At 39.2% G+C, this 22,806-nt stretch overlaps 3 protein-coding genes across 7 annotated transcripts in view; 2 read left to right on the top strand and 1 right to left on the bottom strand.

Annotated features, from left to right (window-relative positions):
• ZDHHC20 (zinc finger DHHC-type palmitoyltransferase 20) overlaps positions 1–4,177 on the top strand; it is a 58,116-nt gene extending 53,939 nt beyond the window's left edge. For all 4 annotated transcript variants that reach the window (XM_070471668.1, XM_070471666.1, XM_070471669.1 and 1 more), the window contains one exon: positions 143–4,177. In XM_070471668.1, coding sequence (XP_070327769.1) covers positions 143–168 — 26 coding nt within the window. In that variant the 3' untranslated portion in view covers positions 169–4,177. The remainder of the gene's footprint in view (positions 1–142) is intronic.
• A 396-nt stretch (positions 4,178–4,573) lies between these two features.
• MRPL57 (mitochondrial ribosomal protein L57) lies at positions 4,574–5,259 on the bottom strand. Its single transcript, XM_020881090.2, has 2 exons — positions 5,161–5,259; positions 4,574–5,054 (listed from the first exon to the last, which is right to left on the bottom strand). The coding sequence occupies exon 2, from the start codon at positions 5,047–5,049 to the stop codon at positions 4,741–4,743; it is 309 nt and encodes a 102-aa protein (XP_020736749.2). The 5' UTR covers positions 5,050–5,054; positions 5,161–5,259; the 3' UTR covers positions 4,574–4,740.
• Positions 5,260–5,273: 14 nt separating this feature from the next.
• On the top strand, positions 5,274–17,719 carry SKA3 (spindle and kinetochore associated complex subunit 3). Of its 2 annotated transcripts, none has more exons than XM_020881085.2 (9): positions 5,274–5,471; positions 6,570–6,634; positions 6,745–6,910; positions 8,718–9,117; positions 11,427–11,509; positions 13,474–13,559; positions 14,724–14,906; positions 16,281–16,408; positions 17,456–17,719. In XM_020881085.2, exons 1-8 carry the CDS (start codon positions 5,369–5,371, stop codon positions 16,404–16,406), a joined length of 1,212 nt encoding a protein of 403 aa, XP_020736744.2. In that variant the 5' UTR covers positions 5,274–5,368; the 3' UTR covers positions 16,407–16,408; positions 17,456–17,719. The 2 variants fall into 2 exon arrangements, with proteins under 2 accessions (XP_020736744.2, XP_020736742.2); XM_020881083.2 differs by having other exon boundaries at positions 16,687–17,719.
• The last annotated feature ends 5,087 nt before the right edge of the window (positions 17,720–22,806 follow it).

Below are 22,806 nucleotides of genomic sequence, written 5' to 3'. Positions count from 1 at the left end.
AGAGTATATTAGTAGAATTAAAGTATTTCCTTTCTTGTTATATTAGCAGCTTTATACCTTAGCCCAGAGAACTGTTTAATCAATCTTATTTTCAGAAATATAACATCAAGTTTTAATAATTAAATTGTCTCTGGTTTTGTAGGTTTACAAAAACATATTGTGGGCTGATATTTTATTTGCAAGAAAATGATCAATGGGATGAAATAATTGGAGTATAAACGAAGATATATTTTTTAAAAAAGGAAACCTTTGTACGGATTTCTGGATCCACAGAAGCACTGCTCCAGAGCGGGAAGATGCCTTAATCTTAAATGAGCCCATTTGTTCAGCACTGACTCACAGCTACAAAAGAGACTTCATTTTCCTTTGGAAGTAACATTTTCTCATAATAACATGAGATGCCATAATATGAGCTATCAGGTCACATGTTAACATGACATACGCATTGTTTTGATACCTGGGTTACATCATTAAGAGTTGTTTCTTAGTATCCATATAAATTTTCACTCTAGAAACACAAGCTAAAAACTTAAGTGAAGTACATCTAGGTCAGTATGGTGGCTGAAAGTGAATAATAATATGCAAATTACTGCTGCTTGTACTGTGTAAGAAAACTGCTTTTTAAAAAAAAAATTTGGTGTTTGCTAATTTATAGTTACTGTTTTATACTTTTCAACATTTTTAACAGATTTTTTTATTGTTGGCTATAAAATAACACTCAGAAGGATTTAGATACCTAAATATAATCATTTGGAGCACATTTGTATAATTCATTGAAGGCTTAGTTCTAAGCATTAATTAAACCAATTGTAGTTTTGTGCCCAAGGCTTATTTGGCAGTGTAAGAAATTTTTTGTGTCTGCTTTTAATGCACTTTTTTGTTGAACTTTGATGGGTATTTATACGGGTGGGGAAACAAAGGTTACATGTGCTATAGAAATGTGGACATGCTATAGAAAAGCTATAGAAAAGCTGGACATGTGCTATAGAAATACTCAATACAGGATTGAGTTGAAGAGACTAGAAGAAAAAAGAGAAGCTATAAGTAACCTGTTAAAATATGTTTTCAGAGTGTTACCTGCTGTTGAGTTGACTTTCAAATTTCAATTTTTTTTTCAAATTTCAATTTTAAGACTGAAATTTGCTTTGAAACTTTTTACATTAATCCCATAACAGCTTAGACAGCAACTTAAAATGCATTTGAATGGAGGGTAAAACTGTTCAGTATAACAATTAACCCTAGCCACTGTCAAGAAACAACCTGAGCAGTCATTCAAAACTTTCATTCTGAGATGGATTTCACTTTCATATGCAGGATTTTTTTTTTTTTTTAACTTTTTTTTTTTTTTAGGCTAATTACTTTACATCATTAAAGTCGTTTTTGTCATACATTGAAATGAATTAGCCATGGATTTACATGTATTTCCCATCCCAGTCCCCCCTCCCACCTCCCTCTCCACCCGATCCCTCTGGGTCTTCCCAGTCCACCAGGCCCGAGCACTTGTCTCATGCACCCAACCTGGGCTGGTGATGTGTTTCACCCTAGATAATATACATGTTTCAATGCTGTTCTCTTGAAACATCCCACCCTCACCTTCTCCCAGAGTCCACCAGTCTGTTCTATACATCTGAGTCTCTTTTTCTGTTTTGCATATGGGGTTCTCGTTACCATCTTTCTAAAGTCCATATATATGTGTTAGTATACTGTAATGGTCTTTATCTTTCTGGCTTACTTCGCTCTGTATAATGGGCTCCAGTTTCATCCATCTCATTAGAACTAATTCAAATGAATTCTTTTTAATGGCTGAGTAATATTCCATGGTGTATATGTACCACAGCTTCCTCATCCATTCGTCTGCTGATGGGCATCTATGTTGCTTCCATGTCCTGGCTATTATAAACAGTGCTCATATGCAGGATTTTAAATCTGACTTCCTAACAGCAACCCCTTTCTGCCTAGACACTTACCCCCTTTTCCTTTTGAAGTGTAATCTACACGACAGAAATTGCTGCGTTAACTTTAAAGATTAGAATTCATATCCTATAAGGAGAAACAATGTACCGTCCTGTTTATACTGTTTAGTCAAAACTAAAATGATTGATTGCTGCTGGAAGTGGGTAGATTTTAACCAGCATCTATAAATAGCCCAGTTAGTTTTCTCTCTGTAAAATGGGAGTAGGGGAAGGGCTGTTATGATTTGGATGGGACAACCTTTAACATTCTTTGATTTCTAATTCTGCACAATACCTTACTGTACATTTGTCCAACAAATATTTTTGGACGCCAAACAGTATACTAGGGATAGCTCTGTAATTTCCTAATGTAGCATAAATTTTATAGCCATCTACTGCAGGTTTATAGGATTTGTCTAACTTCATGGGCTATAGTACTAGATTTTAAAAGGAAGTAATTTTTTTTCCCCTTTGAACTAGAGGAATGGGTTAGCTTTGAAAATACAATTTGGAATACTATAATAACAGCTTCTACCTTTATTTCAACACAGTAGTCTTAATAATCTTGATTCTAGAAAATGTTTGTGAGAGTTAAGGGGTATCAGTTTCCAACCAGAAACATCACTTTAGTCTGGCAGTTTGCATATTATAAGGAAATGGTAAATATTTAAATGTATATGCCTGCTTTCAGAAATGTCCTCCTGGTACTTCTTACGGACATTTCTATATTCAAGTCAAAAGATTTGCATGCACCGGATTAACAACTGAGGAAATTTAATTTTCCCCTTAACCTATCTTGGTGATTTTGGGTGTTTTTGTCTTTTTCAATTCTTTCAATTTCTGTCATTTAACATCATCTTTTTTAATAACATAGTATACACCTTTTCAGAAATTTTCAGCTAAAGCCTTTGTTACCTTTGGTTGAATTAATTTATGGCCAGCATCTGCCACATTTTAAATAATAATTGACCAAGTTTATTCATACATGTTAATGACTATTCAGCAAGGGCCTGCAGTGGGATGGGAACCAGGGAAAGGCTGTCTCGGTAGTATTTCAGATGCTACAGATCAGTGCTGCCAACCTGTGGGGTAAAATGGTCAAAATGTATTAGTAGGATCTTTGTTGCTTCAAGCACTTAAACAGTTGTGATGTTTAAGGAAAGTAAAGTTGAATTTCAGGTCTTGCCATTGCCATTAAAAACAAATTAAGACAGGAAACTTGAATTTACCTGGGTACGAACTGACTTCAATATTCAGTACCTGAGACATCTGACCACTGTCACTGTGCCAAACCAAAGAGCAGCTGCAACTTAGTGGTCACTAAACTTGCACCGCTTACAAAAGCAGTTTCATCTTTGCATATGGAAGAGTTTTTAAAATCCTTTTACATATTTAGTGGTTATGACCCAACGTGTCCTAATTGAACTTAGCTTAAATCAAATATGCAGTGTGTACTTGAATTTTATTTCTGTTGAAAGCAGATTTTGACTGTTTGTCCCGTGGCTTAAATTACAGATTTTCAGTTATGTGAGATTCCCTTCCATCATCTTTAAAGCAGATGCATATAAGGGCTTAGTGTTAGGATCTGCATATTTGCAGCGCTGAAGACAAATGATTTACAGATGTTTTGCTTACACTGCTATCAATGCAAAGTATTTTTAACTAACCTGTTGAGAAATTAACAATATTTTTGCATTTCAGCCAAAATAAAGACCATATTTAATATTCTATGATACAGCTAATATGTAAACCTGAAATCATGTTTCATATGTGAACTGTATTTTCCAATTTAAATTTAAAATGCAATATAGATTCAGAAAGGTCCATATTTTTCTAACGACTTCACTTTATATTTTGTTGAGTTGCATAAAGCAGCAAGGAACTGTATTTGTATTAAAAGCTTCAGAAAGCGATTAGCTGAGTTTATCGTATTTGTACGATTGCAGATAAGTCTATGCCCATAAGATGGACACTATTTTAAGGTGATCTTTAATGTTTTTATATAAATGAATTTGGAATACAGTTTACTTTGTTTTTACTTATCAAGTCCCATAAGTCTTGTATTTGTTTCTCATGAGTGTAACCCTGGACCATGACTTTAATATCTTTGCTTTGTCTTTGGGTGGCCTAACTTACATTAACATGAAGGTTGAACATTTTAAAACTTTTCTCCCGAAATCATGATGATGATTTACTTTATTAATAAATAAAGTCCTGTATTTGAACAGTTGTTGTTATTGTTATAAACTGCTATTTACAAAATGAAAGAACAGCTATGATTTTTGCCATCTTGAAAATCTGGTAACATACAGTGTTGAGTTAGAAATAAGAATCTACTAATTAGGGGTAACCACAAGTATTACTTGACTGTGACAACACTGTAGCTTACCATGCCAAAAGTATAGATGGCTTTATCAAAAAAGCTTTAATTTAGCTTTTACTGAACAGAATTTTCAGTTGCCCACTTTTAGATGTAAAGCTCAGCAGAAAACGTTATTTCTATGAGTCTGTTTAACTGAAAAAGCTCGTTTTTTCCATTTGCGTTTAGTCAATTATTGTTAACAGAAGGTACGGCGGCGTGATCAAGCCCCAACAAGAATCTCGCACTGACGCTCCAAAAGCACAGTTGGTAGCTTTATTACGGCCTCGTACAAACGACGTTTGTGTCGTCTGTGATGCAGGCCATGTCCGCACCGTCCTTCAGGGAGGCGAGGGAGTAACCCGGGGCGAACGAGCCCCCACTGCGGGCAGTGGAGCTTGCGGGGCCGGGGGCCGGCGGGGCTCACGGTCAGTACCACCTCCCGGTGACGTTGAGGTGGTCGAGCTGGTCCTCCAGCCGACGGTGCGCGGGGAACTTGGCGACCTGCGCCGCCTTGAGCGCCTCGAAGGCGGCCGCCCTGCGGGCCGCCGCGTGACCGCGCTCCTGCTCGGCCGTGAGGAAAGGCCGGCTCAGCCAGTAGTGGTTCTCCGCTTCTATCTCCAGGCGACGGATCACGTTCTGCTTCGCCAGCGCCGACACGGTCCGCGGCCGCCGGTGCTTCCCGATCCACTGCCGGCCGGGGATGCGGCCGCGGCACAGGAGCGCGGTCAGGAACATGGTGCCTGCCGAGGGGAAAAGAAGAGCTGACTGCGCGCCAGACGGGGGAATACTGACAGGAGAGCCCCGCCGCCGCCCGCAGGCCGCCTCGCCCCGTGCCGCCTCACTCACCAGCAGCGCGTCAGAGCAGCTCTCCGCACGCCGGGGAACGACGCCGGAAGTGGGGTGGCGGAAGAGCCCCGTCCGGCCCGCAGCCGTCTCCTCGCGTGAGGCTTCACCTATCGCGAGAAAGGCCGTTCGCGGCTACGAGAACCAATGGCGTTTCAGGTGCCGGGATTCAAACGGCCGCGGGCTCTGAGGCGGGGAGCTGGCCTCTCGTATGGATCCGATCCGAGGCTTTTGCGGGAAGCTGCGGTCTCTGGCCGTCACCCTGGACAGCGAGACGGCCCGGCTGCAGCGAGCGCTGGACGGAGAGGACAGCGGTGAGTGAGCCGCGGGAGGGACGGTGAAGGGTGTGAGGTGCCATCCCAGGGGGCGGGGGCGGGCTTCAAGTCCACAGAGTGTGTTAATAAAAACACGACCAAAAGAGGAAACGTATCGTTTCATAGCAGCTTCTCCGCACTGTTCTTGACACGTGGAGTGACTTTGATCTCACCCAAATAGGACCTCTCTGGTGGCTCAGATGATAAAGCGTTTGTCTACAATGTGGGAGACTCGGGTTCGATCCCTGGGTCGGGAAGATCCCCTGGAGAAGGAAATGGCAACCCACTCCAGTACTATTGCCTGGAAAATCCCATGGATGGAGGAGCCTGGTAGACCACAGTCCGTGGGGGGTCGCAAAGAGTCGGACATGACTGAGTGATTGAACTGAACTGAACTAAAATAGCCCACAGTCGTAGTGTCTGTATTTTCCCCAGCAATCCGTATTGCCTGCAGAAACGCTAGTTACTCAACACTGCTTTCTAATAAAGCAGAATTCTCCACCACTGACGTTTGTATTAGGTTTTTTTTTTTTTAAGTTGTTGGAAGAGTAATTCAGATTTTGAGATTACTGTTTGTGTCGTAATTGTAATATGCCTTAAAATATTGCACCCTATAGACACAGATTCTTTTTACTTTAATAATGTTGTCGATAGTTTTTCAGCCATTTCAAAACATTTATGCTTGTGACTGTGAAAACAATATATGTGCACGGCAAAAAGTTTGAGGTAATGGGAAAGTAGAAAGAAGAAAATCTTTCTGTAACTTCACCACCAAAAGACACCGCTATTAATTTTCAATAGCTTTTCTACCATTCTTACTTTTCGCTGTTGCTTTGTTATGCTTTACTTTGTTTGCATGGTTGAGATAATGCTATAAGACACAGAATTGTATGAATGGTTTTGGATTTTTAATATACAGCAGAATTGCTTTCCATTAAGCTTTACGTGCTTATCAATGTACATATGTTCACTTTGAAAGTTCATCAAACTGTATATTTCTTTACTTTTCTATATAAAGATTTTATAATTCTAAAAAACTTACATTTTCTATTTTTTCCTCCATTTCCTTGTTATACTTTTTCCATTCAATATTCGTAGAAGACTTTGAAGATTGTCCAATGAGAGTTCTACATGACCTTAACTCAGAAGTACGAATTCTAAAGGTATCACTCCTACAATATTAATTTATCATTTTTAAGTGGTAATTTTTACAAAATTATAAATAGACTTAGGCAAATGTTCAATTAAAATGTACTTTGTTTCTTCATGAAAGGATGATGTCAATATTCTTCTTGATAAAGCAAACTTGGAAAGTCAAGAAAACATTGGTTTCATAAAAGCAACAAAAATATTGATGAAAAAGAATTCAATGGATATCATGAAAATAAAAGAGTTTTTCCAGAAGTATGGATATACTCCACGTGCCAAGAAAAATTCAGGTGTGAATAACTAGCCTTTTATAGCATTTGTTCTAGTATTAAAGAAAGCAGCATGATTAAGACTACTGTAGGGTTGGCCATCATTTCTAGTTCTGATTCTGCCATTATGTGATAGACATTTGATTGTTTATTCAGCAATCCCTGTGTTCTGGATGCAGTGCTGATGGGTAGTGCAGTGTGAAGGCAGTTCTTGCTCTCCTTTACAAATGCTAGATGAGAACCAATACAGTGCTGGGTGAAAGAAGGGTACAAGATAAATCTATGTGACTTAAGGATAGCTGGTTGTTGGTCAGTTTTGACAATAAGGAGCTCAGAGACCACCCTTAAGCCATGCTATTTCACTTTCTCGTTCTCAGTTTCTTCCTCCATAGAATGAGAAAATCTGGGCTATGTAAATTCATAAAGTCCTTTTTAGTTATAAAATGTTGATGACGGGTAGGAGAACATGGTAGTTTAGAATTTAGAGTCAAACTGCCTGAGTTCAAATCTAATTTCACTACTTACTAGTTATATTCATCTTTGACCAGTTACTTTGTACCTCAATTTGTCATCTCTAAAGTAGAGATTTTGTTTTCTGACCTCACCAGGGCCACAGCCCTGCAAGTGCTGAGTTCTGACTACGGGACCACCAGGGAAGTCCTATAAAGTAGAGATATTTAATAATATCCATCTCTGAGGTTGTGTAAGAATTAAATGAGACAAAATTTGCTTAGAACGGAACCTTGTATCCTAATCATCCAGTGTTAAACTATTGTTGTTAGTGTTATAGCCATACCTGTGAGGAACTAATTTCAGTACGCTTCAGTGTCTTCATTTCTGTTATGAAAATGATCTTTGTGTGTAAATAAAACATTAATTAGATTCAACAAATATGTACATATTGAGATATATGAAAGGTAAGTTAAACAGTCTGCATGGTATAAGGGAAAGAATTCAGTTGACTTTGGTGTGAACAAGTTGACTTTGGTTACTCAGAAACTGGTTCCACTAGTTACCATTACATGTAATAGTAATTTCTCTAAATTACTTTTACTCACTAGTGACATAGAGCTGCTAATAAATACCTCCCTAAGAGGTAATAATAATGGTGATGACTGAATTTCATTAAACTCATCAGTGACAGCATTGTAATCAATTCAACAGTAGTTTTTCTGGTAGTTCTTCTGAGTTTCTCAGAATTAACAGAAAGTACAATGCCAAAACACAATTCCGAATCAGCAGCTCTTCAAGGGCCAAAAGCCAGGAAATCAAGGTTTTTATAACCTTTTTTTTTTTTTAAATGGTGCATCCTTCAGATTTATTGTGTTATGGCTTATCATGCACACAAAGACAATATCCTATCCTAGTTCATTTCAGCTGCCAGTTAAAACAAGAAAAGTAATGTCTTCAAAGAAAAAGTGTGTGCCTCTTCACTTCCCTCAATCTGTTGGATCTGTTGGTCAAGTAAATGTACAGCCTAAACTTACCCCTTTTCTCTGCCTTTGAGCCCAAAAGATTCTGACAGAGATCTATAGGGCTAGTGTTAAGAAATTGCAGTTTTATTTGTGGGTACTGATTTTTCATCTTTGAACAGTTTACTTCCGTCCTCTGATGTATCCTTAAGATGAAATATGGGGATATAAGTGGTACATATCAGAAAGTGAAAGTAAAATTGAAATTAAAAAACAAGAATATTTTCTCCTTAGAAAATAAGGAGAGAGCTTTTGCTGACAGGACATTTCAGATGGAGCTGTTTTATGTGGTTGTAGTATATGACATTTTCTAGTTTGATATTTGACCAGAATATGACCTTGATTTTTCCTCTCAGTGGATGAGCAAGAAGTCACTGACTCTAAACCAGAGTCCAGTGAATGTGAACGTCCTGTGAAGCCTGACGTGAAAGATGATTTGTTGGATTCTGCTGCTGCAAGCACTTCTGTTTCTGAGAAGTCACCGTGTAGTCCACAACTTTCTGATTTTGGACTTGAGCGGTACATTGTATCCCAAGTTCTACCAAACCCTCCCCAAGCAGTAAACAACCAGAAGGAAGAGCCAAAAGTTTTAACTCCATTTTCCAAATACTCACTAGTAAAAACTCCAAAATGTGCACTAAAGATGGATGATTTTGAGTGTGTAACTCCTAAATTAGAACACTTTGGTATCTCTGAATATACTATGTGTTTAAATGACGATTACACAATTGGACTTAAAAATGTGAAAACTAACAGGTAAGCAGCTTTCTTAAAAGGAATATTTTATCTAACTTTCTAAATCTTTTGTATTTATTGATTTTTTCCCCCTAGAAGAAATCTCTCTCAGACAATACCTTTCTTTCAAAGGTTTCCAGGTACTTCATATTTCAAACTTCTCTGAATCACCAATCCCATCAGTAAAGTGTGAGCTCTTAGTTTCCTTGGTTTAGAAGATATAGAAGATTTTGAATAATAGTCTGAAAACACTTTGTATTTGATGGGATAGAGAAGAGGGGATGAAATAAAAACTAAAATTACTAAAAAGAAAAAAGAAGTGGGGGGATTGTTTCCATATGGAAACTTGGGAAGAAAAGAGGATCTAGGATAGAGCACAGATTTCTGATTTGTTGCCTGAGATGACATTCAGGAACTAAAAGAATACCTGCAGCTTGGGGGTCCCTGGAGAAAAATGGCAACCCACTCCAGTGTTCTTGCCTAGAAAATTCCATGGGCAGAGGAGCCTGGCAGGCTACAGTCCATGAAGTTGTAGAGTCAGCCACGACTGAGCACAGCTTGGAGGTAAACGTGTTGAGTTTCTTTACATGTTAGTTTTGAGGTACTCTTAAGCTTAGGTATTGAAATACGAATTTTAAGCACAGTGATGAATTCCATGCTACACTGAAGAGATATGGGAGTGATCTGTATGGAAGTGGTAATTAATGTTAAAATGAAAATACCACATGTCAAAGTACCACTCTTAAATGCATATCTTTATGAACTGTAGTTATTAAAAAAAGAAAATAAACATTCAACTTAAAGTGTCAGAAAAAAAACAATTGGAGAAGAGAGACAGGAGTATTTGGAAACTCGTAAAATACAAGTTTCCTATGATTCAAAAAAAAAAATAGGATAATTTCAATGGATGTCAAGAATTTTATGAAATTAGACACCTGTTCTTCATTTCAATTGGTTATCTCTCAGTAGAAGGATGCTTCATTAATGTAATAATGTGAATATCTGACTTAATAGTGAAGCTGTCATCATTATTAAACATCATTGGTTTTATTTTGTTTCTGTTTTTTTTTTAACATTGTTCTTGATGTTGTAACCAATGTAATGAGATACAAAACAGAAATAAAGATTACCATGATGTATTTCTAGGCCATGTTTTGTACCTGGGCAACTTGAGAAAGTCACAGCTAAAATTTGTAGAAGCTTATATAAGACTTATTTTATATAAATATGAGATAACTACTTAAAATAATATGCTTTCCTATATTTTATTATAACTAGTTGGTAAATACAGGGGAAAAGTCATTAAAATTCTCAACAAAAAAGTAAAATACTCCTGCAGTTGTATGTGAAAGACCTATGTGAATAAAACCACTGAACATTTCTGAAAATTAGAATGAAAAAGTATACCATGTTCCTGCACAGAATGACTGAATATTACTAAGATGTTTAATCATATCAAGTTAATTTATGGATATCATACAATTAAAATAAAACCTTAGGTTTTTTTTTTTTCCTCTAAGGTGGAGCATGAGGGATGTGTGAGAAAACTATTCAAATGATTTGGAATAGTAAAAAGTAAGGATAACTAGAAAATAATGAAAAATAACAGTAATGAAGGGATTTAACTTACTAGTTATTAAAATATATAAAGCTACAATAAGTAAAACAGTATCAAATTGTGACAGAATGGACCTATTGTAGAAACAGAATAGCCCAGAAACAGCCTCTAATTTACCTAAGAATTTAATATATACTGAAGATGTTTTTCAAGTAAAGATTATTCAGTGAATTACACTAGGACAGTTTGTTAACTGAACTATTTTATTGTATTCAGTGATATTCTTTTTTATAACTATATTTCAGACATCTGGGTAATTGGCTAGAACAACTTTAATTAAAGATGGCAGGCTCAGTCTTAGTCTAAACAATGTTCTTAATCTCTGTCTATATACTGGTATAAACTCCACTTTATGATTTTGAAGCCAAGAGCACACAGTTTCCTGTGTGGCATGCAGGATCTTACTTCCCCTACTTGCGCCCCCTGCAGTGGAAAAAGCAGAATCCCAACCACTGGATCACCAGGAAATTAAGTCAAAAGATTTTTAAACACTTCTCAGTCAAAGCTGCCAATACAAAATAGTTCTTAACCTTTTTTGAGCTATGGATATACATTTTAAAAAAAGAAGAGAAAAAAGATTTCCATGGAATTTATCTTCCATAAAATATAATTGAATGTCCAGACTTAATGATATATAATAAAATTAAATAATTTTCCAGAGATTTAATATTAACTTTTTTTAACTCTAATATTTACCTATGAATCATACCAGTGAGACCACAGAAACAGAACCAGTGCCCAGTGATAATGTCTTTGCCACTCCTGGCCTCATAACCCAGCCGTTGGGAAAAAATGGTAAGTATGAATTTCAGGTTATTTCTCAGCCTGGAAAGAATCTGGAATTTTGTACAATAAATGGTGCTATCACCTAAGACATTCTAATAGCCTTCTGCATCTTCTCAGTTCATAATACTGAATTATATAAAGTACCATTATATAAATACCATTCCATTCAGGTTCAGTATGATTTCATACAAGAGAAATACAGTTTTCTGTTTTTCACACTCTTCCTGATTGTATTCAGTATTTTTGAGCTTGTTTGTTAACATTTTAACTTAAAATATAAATACTCACAAATCTTTAATATAGAGCCAATAGTACTTTGTTTGAATTTAGCTTCAGCTGATTGATTAGAGTTCTAGATAATCTTTCTTACATAAACCACACCCAGAATACATCAGCTATCATTTCAGATTTTGGATTTTTTTAATAGTAGAAAAACTTAAAATATTTTCATGTAGTGTTTTCACATTTGTCCAAGCAAACATGAAAACATTGGTTTTTATGTAAATATAAAATTGAAAATCCTAGAGTTTTATGATTTTGAATAATTATAATCATCTAATCTATACCAAATTTATTGGAAAACTTTTTAAGGTAACTATCCTGTCAAGTCTTTAAAGTTTTGGACATATTTTCAGAAAAGTTCTCTTTCTGTGCTAATTTCACTGACTTCTTATTAAATTAACAAGTACTGATGGCATAAACAAGATTGGAAAAATACAACTGACTCATAGTAAACTGAGCTCAACTTATAAGAGCATATTGGTTAAGTGTAATCTTGTTAATAGAGCCATATTTTATTTGTTTCTTAAGGGATAGTTGTTGTTTAGTCATTAAGTCATGTCCAACTCTTTGTGACCCCATGGACTAGCCCACCGGGCTCCTCTGTCCATAGGATTTTCTAGGCAAGAATACTGGAATGGGTTGCCATTTCCTCCTCCATGGGATCTTCCTGACCCAGGGATCAAACCTGCATCTCCTGCATTGGCAGCCAGATTCTTTACCACTGAGCTACCTGGGAATCACTTACTTAGTCTAGAAAATGCTAAAATGATACTATAGAGTGGCTGTTCTGGTTTACTCTCTGCAACATTGTTTGAATTCCTGTGTCCCATCTTTTCTAGCATTTGATGATTAGACTAGGTAAAATTTTGCCTGTTTAATCATTTTGCTAACATATTTACTTTTCTCTCTAGTATTTAAGGTTTCTTTCACACTTTGTTACAGACAGCAAATCTCTCTTTATGCATGGTTTCTAGGATCTCTTTTTTGTTCCAATGGCTGTTTTTCCATCCCTGACTAATCAAGTAACTTGTAGTTACTTACTATAGCTTTAGAGTAAGCCCTAATATCTTAGAAGGCAAGTGACCTTCCTGACCTCTTCCTCCTCCTGTTTCATCTGCAGAAATTTGATTTTCCCATAAAGGTCTTACACAGTTTTTAATAAATTTATATGTAGGTATAGTTTTGTTGGTATTGTAAAATATATTTTTTTTCAAATATAGTTTTTATTGTTTGTAGAGCTTATACTAGAACTGTTTGTCTTTGTGCATTACATTTGCACCTTGCAACCTTGCTAAACTTTTATTAGTGCTAATCCCTGGTGACTCAGATGGTAAAGAATCTGCTTGCAATACAGGAGACATGGGTTTGATCCCTGGGTCAGGAAGATCCCCTGGAGGAGGGCATGGCAATCCACTCCAGTATTCTTGCCTGGAGAATTCCATGGACAGAGGAGCCTGGCAGGCTACAGTCCATGGGGTCACAAAGAGTTGGACACAACTGAGCGACTAACACTTTGAACTTTGAATGATAATTAGATTGTGAATATGACAGTTTTTTTTCCAGTCAAGTACACACTAAAGTTAGAATATTTCAAGTTATTAAAAATAAAGTGTACAGTTGATACTGACAAATTTTATAAAAGTTAAAGTCTTTTAGATCTGTATTTTCATGCCCTTGTATGTGTCTTCTAGATGCTGAGCACACACATTCTCCCTTGGCACCTACATTCTGCACTCCTGGTTTGAAAGTCCCTTCTACAAAGAGCAGCACAGCTATGGTAAACATCCATCCCTAGTGAATCAGACACACTTATTTCCAGACTCAGTCAGTCTGTTTAGAATACATAGGCTGCAGTAGCCTTAGGGAGTGTATTTAGTATTTCCAGAGGATCATTTGGCAGCATGTATCCAGAGCTTTCCATTTTTTTCACACCCTTTAACCAGAATTTATTCTTGGGCATATTGGGGCAGAGATTTATAACAGTAAAGTAATAGCATTATTTATAAGAGCAGAACATGGGAACAAATGTCAAATGATAAAAGGGGGAAAAAGCATATTAAGGAAATCCATAAGTTCCAGTGTCATGTGGCAAACATGTTTTTGAAAAACAGATAAGAACATAGAATGTCTTCAAGAAAAATTTAACGATGTGGACAGTGATATGTATGTATATGTATACACGTACACACATACACATATATTTTAAGGAAGAAGACTGGATAGAAACACCAAAATGGGTGATTCTTATACCTTTTATTCCAAATCTTCCCAGTGAACAAATGTACTACGTACGCAAAATCTCATCCCTGTGTCAAGTAACGCACACTTAGACAACCAGTCTGATAGAGGGGGCTGTCAGCGAATCCTCCAGCAGTGATGAAAATGGTCTATACTGTGTGCTCTCCAGCTGGGAGTCAACTACTGAGCACATGAAATGTGTCTAGTGCAGCTGAGGCACTCACTTTCAGTTTTTTTTAATTTTATTAATGTATAATTGCACCATGTGCCTTGTAATCCTCTGTGTTCCTGGCCATGTGGAAGGCACCCCCTCAGTGTTCCCTCTGCCCCTGGGGAGACAGGCCAGGTCAGTGGGAATGGGCCACTACCTCCCTGGCAGAGCTCATCCTCGCTATGACTCTGGCCTGGCCAGTATAGAGTTGCCCGAGTCTAGGTGGTGAATCCATCTAAATCTGGGGCTCAACCAGCCAGTCTGCTTAGACTGCACGCGCAATCCTCCCTCAGCCCTGAGTAACGAACATGGCGCTCTGTCCTCCCCATGCCCTTTCTTTGTGTCCTTGATTGTATTTAGTTCTCAGTCAGGGAAGAGGGGGTCACTTTGGGCCTCCTTAGAGATCCCAACAGAGCTAACAATTGATGAACAGTTTTTATCACTATATTACTTTATACCCCCATAATTTAATGATTTCTTTTTATTCAATAGGTATCCACAAACAGTTCATCGAATGACTTAGAAACGAAAGAAAGTACATCATTAGTTTCAAATTCAGACGAGTGCTTTGAGAATTTTGCAGATCCCTCTTCTCCTACAATTTCTTCTTACGAGAATCTGCTCAAAACACCTACACCTCCAGAAGTTACTATGATTCCAGAAGATATTCGTCAGGTTATTTTTCTAGGCTACTGTTTTGTTTATTTTTCCTGCAAAAAGACCTGAAGTGGATATAAACTATTATTTATCAGGCTAATGTGCTGGTGTGGATCTAAATCTTAATTCTGGCCTGTTAAGCCCATCTAAGCTGGCTAAGGCTCTTCAGAGCTGAGCTGTAATGTCACCATACTTTTGTGCCCTCATAAGGCATTTTCTCTTTAATGTTCTTAAATGTATTCTTAAAATATTTTCTAATGATTGTTCAAATGTGATCACTTGGTAACCATGTCTCCTCTGAGGTTTCTGGCAGGATCAGAAATGTCATTTACCCTTTGGTTCTCCATTGTTGGAGAACTCTGAATAACTTGAATCAGGGTTTCTTGAACTTGAGATGTCCAGATGTCTTGGACCTCAGTTTGAGAAGCACTTGTTTAAATATGTGAGAATATCTGATTCTTTTTTTTTTGAGACCTCCACATGGCTTGCAGAATCTTAGTTCCCTGAGCAGGGATTGAACCCAAGCTTCAGCAGTGGAAGTGCTAAGTCCTAACCACTGGACTGTCAGGGAAGTCCCATAGAATATCTGATTCTTTATTTGTTTTGTTTTTTATTTTTTTATCTGATTCTTTAGTACAACATAATTTACCAGCAGTCTGTTGGGCTGGTTTATAACAACTACTTTCTCCACTAAGTAACCACTCTGATTCTTTGAGCATCCCTGCTTAATAAAGGTTAATGTTTGGCAGTTATTGCTTAGGCAAATAGAATTCTTAATAACCATTCTAGAAACCTTCCTAGCTTATGGAGAAGGAGAATACTTGGGGAAATACCCAAATGCCATTGGAAGGGATTCATGCAAAGATACCAGTAAAGCATTTGCTTTCCTGGCATTATAATAAGTTGAGGAAGGAGCATTTCCTGTCTATAGCATCATACACAGTCTCGTTTGCCATAGTGCCTTCTCTCTGTTTCTGTGTTAAAGGAGGGAAATATTGTATTTAACATTATCAGCTCTTTATGAAAAATCATAGTTGATACTTTAGGTTTCTCTTTGTATAATCTTTCCTTTGAGCATCTTTATCTATCTTTATCAGCATCTGCTGATCTGTCCTTTGAGCATCTTTGTAAGGCTTGATTTGTTCTTGGGGCTGCCCTGGTGCTTGCTTCCTTTGACCTGTGGTACATTCAGAAACTTTCCAGCCTGTATGCCCAAGCTCACCCTCTAATGTCTCCATCTCTTCTGCGCTGTGGAATTGTCTGTGCTGCTAAACATTCTGCTTCAAATAACCCCTATTTCCACATTTTCCTTGACCTTTACTGACTGTTTTATAAAGGCTTCAGGTTTATGTTGTTTGTATGACATGGTAAAAGGAGTTTGCTTTCTTTTAGATTTTATCAAAATACAACTCAAACCTAGCATCTCCAGTAGCAGTTAGAGCAGTGCCACCCAGCAAAATGTTCCTTCCTCATCGTGGACAGAATGTGCAAGATGCCAGCAACAAAGAAAACTGGTGAAGGTGAGTATGTTCCTGTGTTATCTGAGGAGAACATTGAAAAGTTCACATTGGGATGGTGAGTAAACATCTGGAGTTGACACTTGCAGCTTAGGACACAACCTAGAGCTCGTGATCCCTATGGCTCCGCTCCCACACTAGCCCCCTGGACAGTGTCGCTGGGAGTTCATTCCCAATTGTATTCTGAGTGTGAAAACAGAGGTCTTCGATGTCGTGTCATTTGCCTTGTTGAAGGCTACTGGTTATATCCAACTGATATTTTTTATTGTATCTTCCTACAGAAATGATAGTGGATCTGTCCTTCCATTATGGAAACTGAACAGAATGAGATGAATGCAAATCTGGTCTCACTTTGTTTTCAACATCCCTACGTCATCCCCCTTTTGAAAAACCAATTCATGTTAAAGATGAGTATGGAGACTAATAGCATAATGTGCTTTTTATTACGTTTGATTTAATCTAACCTGTGCAGTTCAGCTGCTCAGTTTTGAAAGATCATTACTATTTCACTGATTTCAAGTTTACCCTGCCTCATGGAACTGTGTGGTTTAAATAATATTAGGAAGCAGGATAAATAATTTTTGAAATTTAAACATTACTGTTTGCCACTCAAATGAGGCCACCTTCAGTCTTCTCGGGGCTTGACAGTTGTTGGTAGAGCTGGGCTTCTTCCTTGGGGTTAGCTCTGCCCACTGTCTCTCATGACTGTCCCAAGTCTTCTACACCTTTTATTTTAACAATTTTATTTCAGACACTGTGGTTTACAAAAGACAGCCTAAACTGATGTAGGAAAAAAGGAATTTATAGGCCTAGGTAGCTATACTGAAGGGGGTGTCTAACATTTGGACTTAAGACACTCACCTGCTGTCATGTCAGGATGGGTGTTTTCCTCTAAATTGTCAGTTTCATCCTCTCAAATCAGCTCTTCCCAGCACATGATTGCAACCTCCCCAGACCCCCATCTAGCTTGGCACCCAGCAGAGCCCGAGCTTCACCCTCTGGAAGCTGCTCGGCATTCTCCTGAGTGGGTGCTCCTCTCTGGACTGTCAGCTGTGCCTGTGAACCTGTCTCTGAGAGCACCTGGCTACCCTGTCCATGGAGTTCAAGAGCATTATGATTGAAGTCAAGCTGATTCAGCAAACATCCTCTTTTATGGTTGCGCCTTGAAAGTCAAATGGGAAGACGCGTCACGTTGTGTCTCTTCATTTCGTCAGAAAATTGTCACTGAAGAACAACTTATTCTTTGTTCTAGGAACTACTGAGTAGTTATAATTTAAATTTTGCTAAATAAAATGTTAAATTCAAGATACTTAATCTTGCTTTTCAAGGTAAGCTCTGGTCAATCTTATAGTATATGGGGCTAACTCCCAAACTGTATCAACCTTTTGTACACTGTTTTCTGTGGCTCAGTGTTTGTAAGTCCACAGAGTGAATAGGATTGCTTAAGGAGGAGTGAGTATATTCACAATGTACCTAAGGACTGAATCCTGGAGTTCTCATTTTAGAAGATGGAAAGAGGCAGAAAAATCTAGCAAAAGAGATGGAGAGGCAGCCAGGGAAACGGGAATAAAGTATTTCAAGGAGAGTGATCAATTCTGTCAGTATTGTTGAGAATCCAAGTAAAGAAAAGACAGAATTACCATTGAACTTGTTAAAATCACTGTTACTGACAGCATTGATGAGTGCTCAGGATGAGTGTCTGGAGTTGGGTAGAGAGGTTGGAGGTGAGGAAGCAAAGACAGTGAACTGAGATGGCTCTTTTCATGAGTTTTATTCAAGAAGGGAGAGAAAGAAATGGTGTGGCAACCAGAGGGGGTGTGAGTGAAACAGGAATGTTGGAGATGGGACGTAAAAAACTATATGAAGCACTTCCAGTGGCCTGCTGGTTGTCCCCACTTGTCTTGTAAGGGCCTTGCAAATTGAGCTTGTCTGGAATTTTTCTTTCTCTGGCTCTCACCACTCTCCTCCTGTGATCCTAATTTCTGTTCCTTAGAACTAGGCTACTTCTGGCTTATCAGGCTTCAAATGTGACCCTTCAGTGTTTTCCCATTGCTCCTAAGATGAACCCAAGGTCCCACAGTGGCCTTCACGACTGCCCGTGTGTGGCCTGACCCTCGGTCACTCTCCATCTCCTCTTGCAAAGGTCTAACAAGCAGGGCCACAGTCCCTGACCACACAGGTCAGGGCTAGCACATAACTGACATGAGATCTAAGAGCCAGTTCTGGGCCTTTGGGGAACTTGCGGGAAGAGCAGCATGCTTTTCTGGGTGTGCCGAGATGAACACCCAGAGCTGCAAAGGGTGAGCCCACCTGAGGAGGGGCTGCTGCTAAAGCTCCCACAGAAGACTTGTGACTCCACCTCTTCAGGTAAGTGGTTCATAAATCCATCTTCCACCCCCAACCTGCACCCCCGTTTCCTTGTTACATGAAACTCTTACCAGTGTTGGCTTATCTGCTTCAGGTCTCGGATTAAAAGTCATTCTATCAAAGATTTTAACCATTTACCCAGTCAGCACCCCATTCTCATCCTTTATTGAACTTGGTAGAATCTGTGACAGAATGTTCCTTGCCCCACCAGACCAAAGCTCAGTGGGGACAAGGAGCTCACTAGCTCCCTTGTTCACTGTTACACTGGCACCTGCCAGCCTGGAAGGTCCAAACTGGGCTAGGTGTGGTACATTCATTACATTCGTCAACCCATTGAATTTTTTAAAAGTAACTCCTAGCGAATAGGTGCTAGCGTTTCCATTTGGCCTATGAGAATCCTGAGGCTTTAATGATGGACTTTTCTTTCCATGTCCTATTTCCCTCCCCAGGCCTTGCTGACTGCACCTGGGGTGTACCCCTTCCCCTCCATTCTCCACCATGCCCCAACCTCCTCACCTTCATCTCCTCACCTGACATCTTCAGCATAACCTCTCTCACCCCCTTCCTGTCCACCTATGATCATGAGCACTTATACCTTCTGTCACCAAAGGCTTTCTGAGGAAGGACCTGCATGTCAGGTTTTTCTGCACCCCAGGCCCAGGATACCTGGTGTGTAACAAGCATTCATTCCACATACTTTTTCCCTGGAAGTATGCAAAGAGTTAGTAATAATTACAATTTCTGACAGCTTTCAATAATGTATGCAGATTTTGAAAGTGCCTCAGATGGTTCTTTGGATTCAGTTTAGATTGTTTTAATTTTATCCTATCCATGACACTGTCTCAGGAGTAGGTTATAGCTGGGCTGGCCTGCGAGCGTGTGGAGTAGGACATTCTGACAACTGAGGGCATGAAGCAAGGGAGGAGCTACAAACACCTTTTATCTTGCGTTTAAAACAGCTATTTACTGAACAGTCGCTCTCTACCAGGCCCTCCTCTAGGCCACCTTCCCCCAACAATGCAGTGAGGGGGGCGTGTGACTAGGACACCCTTATACAATCAACTCCTCACATTCCCAGGCTGGCAGGTTTTTTTTTTTTAGGTTTTTCTTGTTAAAATTATTTTGGTATTTAGTATTAAAATTGCTTTTTGTATGTATGTGTTAGTTCCTCAGTCGCATCTGACTCTTTATGATCCCATAGACTATAACCCGCCAGGCTCCTCTGTCCATGGAATTCTCCAGACAAAAATAGTGGAGTGAGTTGCCATTTGGTCCTCCAGGGGATCTTCCGAACCCAGGTCTCCTGCATTGCAGGCAGATTGTTTACCATCTAAGCCACCAGGGATAGGTTTTAGCTTATTCCTCCGAGGGGTCATTTGGGGGTCGGAATCAGTAACTGTCCTCATAGAATAGTTGCCTAGCTAGTTCATGATTAATCCTAGCAGAATAAACACTTCCTTCAAGGTTGTTCCATTACAGATTCCAAGAAACTACAGAAATTTTTAAGAACAACCTGTTGAAGCAATTGTGCTTCCCCAGTGGTTCAGCGGTAAAAGAAGCCACCTGCCAGTACAGGAGACCCTGGTTTGATAAATGGGTCAAGAAAATCCCCTGGAGAAGGAAATGGCAACCCACTCCCAGTATTCTTCCCTGGGAAATTCCACGGACAGAGGAGCCTGGAGGGCTACAGTCCACGAGGTCACAAAGAATCGGACACGACTGAGCAACTAAACTAAGCAATAAAGTACACACAAGGACACAGACGTCATTGGCTGCTCTGATACTAAAACCGGAAGCCATTACCATATTATTTCTTCAAAAGAGGCATTTTGGTTTGTACAAAGACTGAACCAGGTCCACATGCTCCAGATGACGTCCCTTAGCAGAGTCTTCACAGACAGCAGCTTCACTGCCAGAGCAGGACCGGTGGAGCTGGGTGGACGCCAGCCTGCAGGGAGCTGAAGACAACAACACACTATTTCTGGAAATATGTTTCCAGTCATCCATTGTTGGCCTCCTCGCTTCACAGCCCACATTGAGAGCTGTTATTTAAAGCAGGCCTCCATTTCAGTTGAAGTGAAGATACAGCCACTGCCTACACCTCAGTGCTGAAGGTGAAATGAGATTAGGCACCACTCAGCATTCATATTATAACTGCTTGGTCACACTAAGTTTGGAATTTGTGACAGAAACAGGCTGAGTTCAGCTCTAGTTTGCCTAACAGTTTTAACTGCTTTCCCCTTCACAGCTACCCCTATAGGCACAAACACAGAGTTGATATCTGAAACATCACCTCAGCCAGTGACCACTATGAGCATGAAAATATAAGTATAAACTTAGCACTGACTCCCTACTGAGGTAAGGAACTGAAGATGCCAAGCTCCTGTGCTTGCTTGCTTTAGTCACTCAGCCGTGTCCAACTCTGTACGACCCATGGATCCCCCTGCCAGGCTCCGCTGTCCATGGGATTCTTCAAGCAAGAACACTGGAGTGGGTGGCCAGTTCCTTCTCCAGAGGATCTTGGAATCCAACATGCATCTCCTGCATTGGCAGGCAGATTCTTCACCCACTGAGCCATTGAAAAAGCCCTGGCAAGCTCCTAAACCCTGTGAGAAAACTGAAAAGGTATCACAGGCAATGAGCGTTCTCTAGTTCACTCCACGATGGGAAACCACAAGAGCATGAGGTAGTCAGGACTCTGAAGGCCGAGCATGGTGCTGTCACAGGGACCATGAGATAGCTCAGTTACTACCCCAAAGCCATACTTGGACAGCCAGAGGTAAAGAAGGACTAAGTACAAGTCTTTTGAGTCTTAGCATTATATTCAATGATAAATTCACTAGGTATTGTTTAACTGTACTTTTGGTGGAAGATCATAACCTTTAAAGGAAAAATTCCATGTTGGGACATACAGGTAGCCAACAGATACATGGAATGGTGCTCAGCAGTGCTAATCAGGGAAATACAAATCAAACCCACAGAGATTAACAATCACCTGTCAGCATGGTTACCATCAAAAAGACAAGAGATGAGTGTTGGCAAGTGTGTGAAGAAAAGCTATCTGCACCCACCTGTTCACTACAGCATTATTTATTGATACAATATCCATGGTGTGGAAATAACTAAGTGTCCATTGGTAGGTGGACGGATGAAAAAATGTGCAACAGATACACACACACACACACACACATACATGCAATGGAATATTAGTCAGCCAAAAAATGAAGTCTTGCCATTAGCAACAACATGGATGGCTTATGCGGAGTGAAATTAGAGAAACTGCTCTCACTTATATGTAGTCTAAGAAAACCCAACAAGACCCAACTCATAGATACAGAGAGCAGATTAGTCATCAATGGTGAGGGGTGGGCAGAAAGGGTAAAGCGGGTCAATACATAGTAACTAGACTTGTCATCCGTTTGTAGTGTATACAAATAATGAATTATGCTGTACACCTGAAACTAATATATTATTATGTACCAATTTTACCTAAAAAAAAAAAAAAATATCCATTTTGGAACAAAGCGAATAAACCACTTTATTTTCAGCCAGTGGGAGAGTAACCTGGAATAATTACAGGAAAGCCCCACTGGAGGAGTTCACAGGGTTATGAAAAGTTGGCTTGGGAAGCCCCATATTGACTTCCTGTCTTGATCTGCAGAGTACATTGTATCTTCCAGAAACAGGATGGTAATTAATGATGGTTCCTCTTCTCCAAAATATCAGGTTTAAGTTAATTTTATGACTCAGCTCAAGCCTATTTGGTCTGAATGAATAAAGGACTGAGGGGTTTGGGGCAAACTTTAGTGGAGAAGAAGCCCTAGGTCTGGGCTCCAGGCCCATGACTGTCACCTGCTGGCTGACTGACCCCGATCCTACAAGTGTTAGGTTTCCAAGGCTGCTTTTGTCTGTATAAGATCAAATTACTACAATCTTACTTCGCTAGTAATATATATTTTTTCATTTGGGGATATACAGTTTCAAAGTTTTCTATGCAACAGAATGAAGGTAATAGGCCTTAATCACATGCTGCA

The sequence above is a fragment of the Odocoileus virginianus genome, chromosome 8 (genome assembly GCF_023699985.2).
Source record: "Odocoileus virginianus isolate 20LAN1187 ecotype Illinois chromosome 8, Ovbor_1.2, whole genome shotgun sequence".
NCBI classification, from domain to species: domain Eukaryota; kingdom Metazoa; phylum Chordata; class Mammalia; order Artiodactyla; family Cervidae; genus Odocoileus; species Odocoileus virginianus.
The sequence above is the reverse complement of the archived record's forward strand: the minus strand, read 5'-3'. Positions and strand labels throughout refer to the sequence as shown.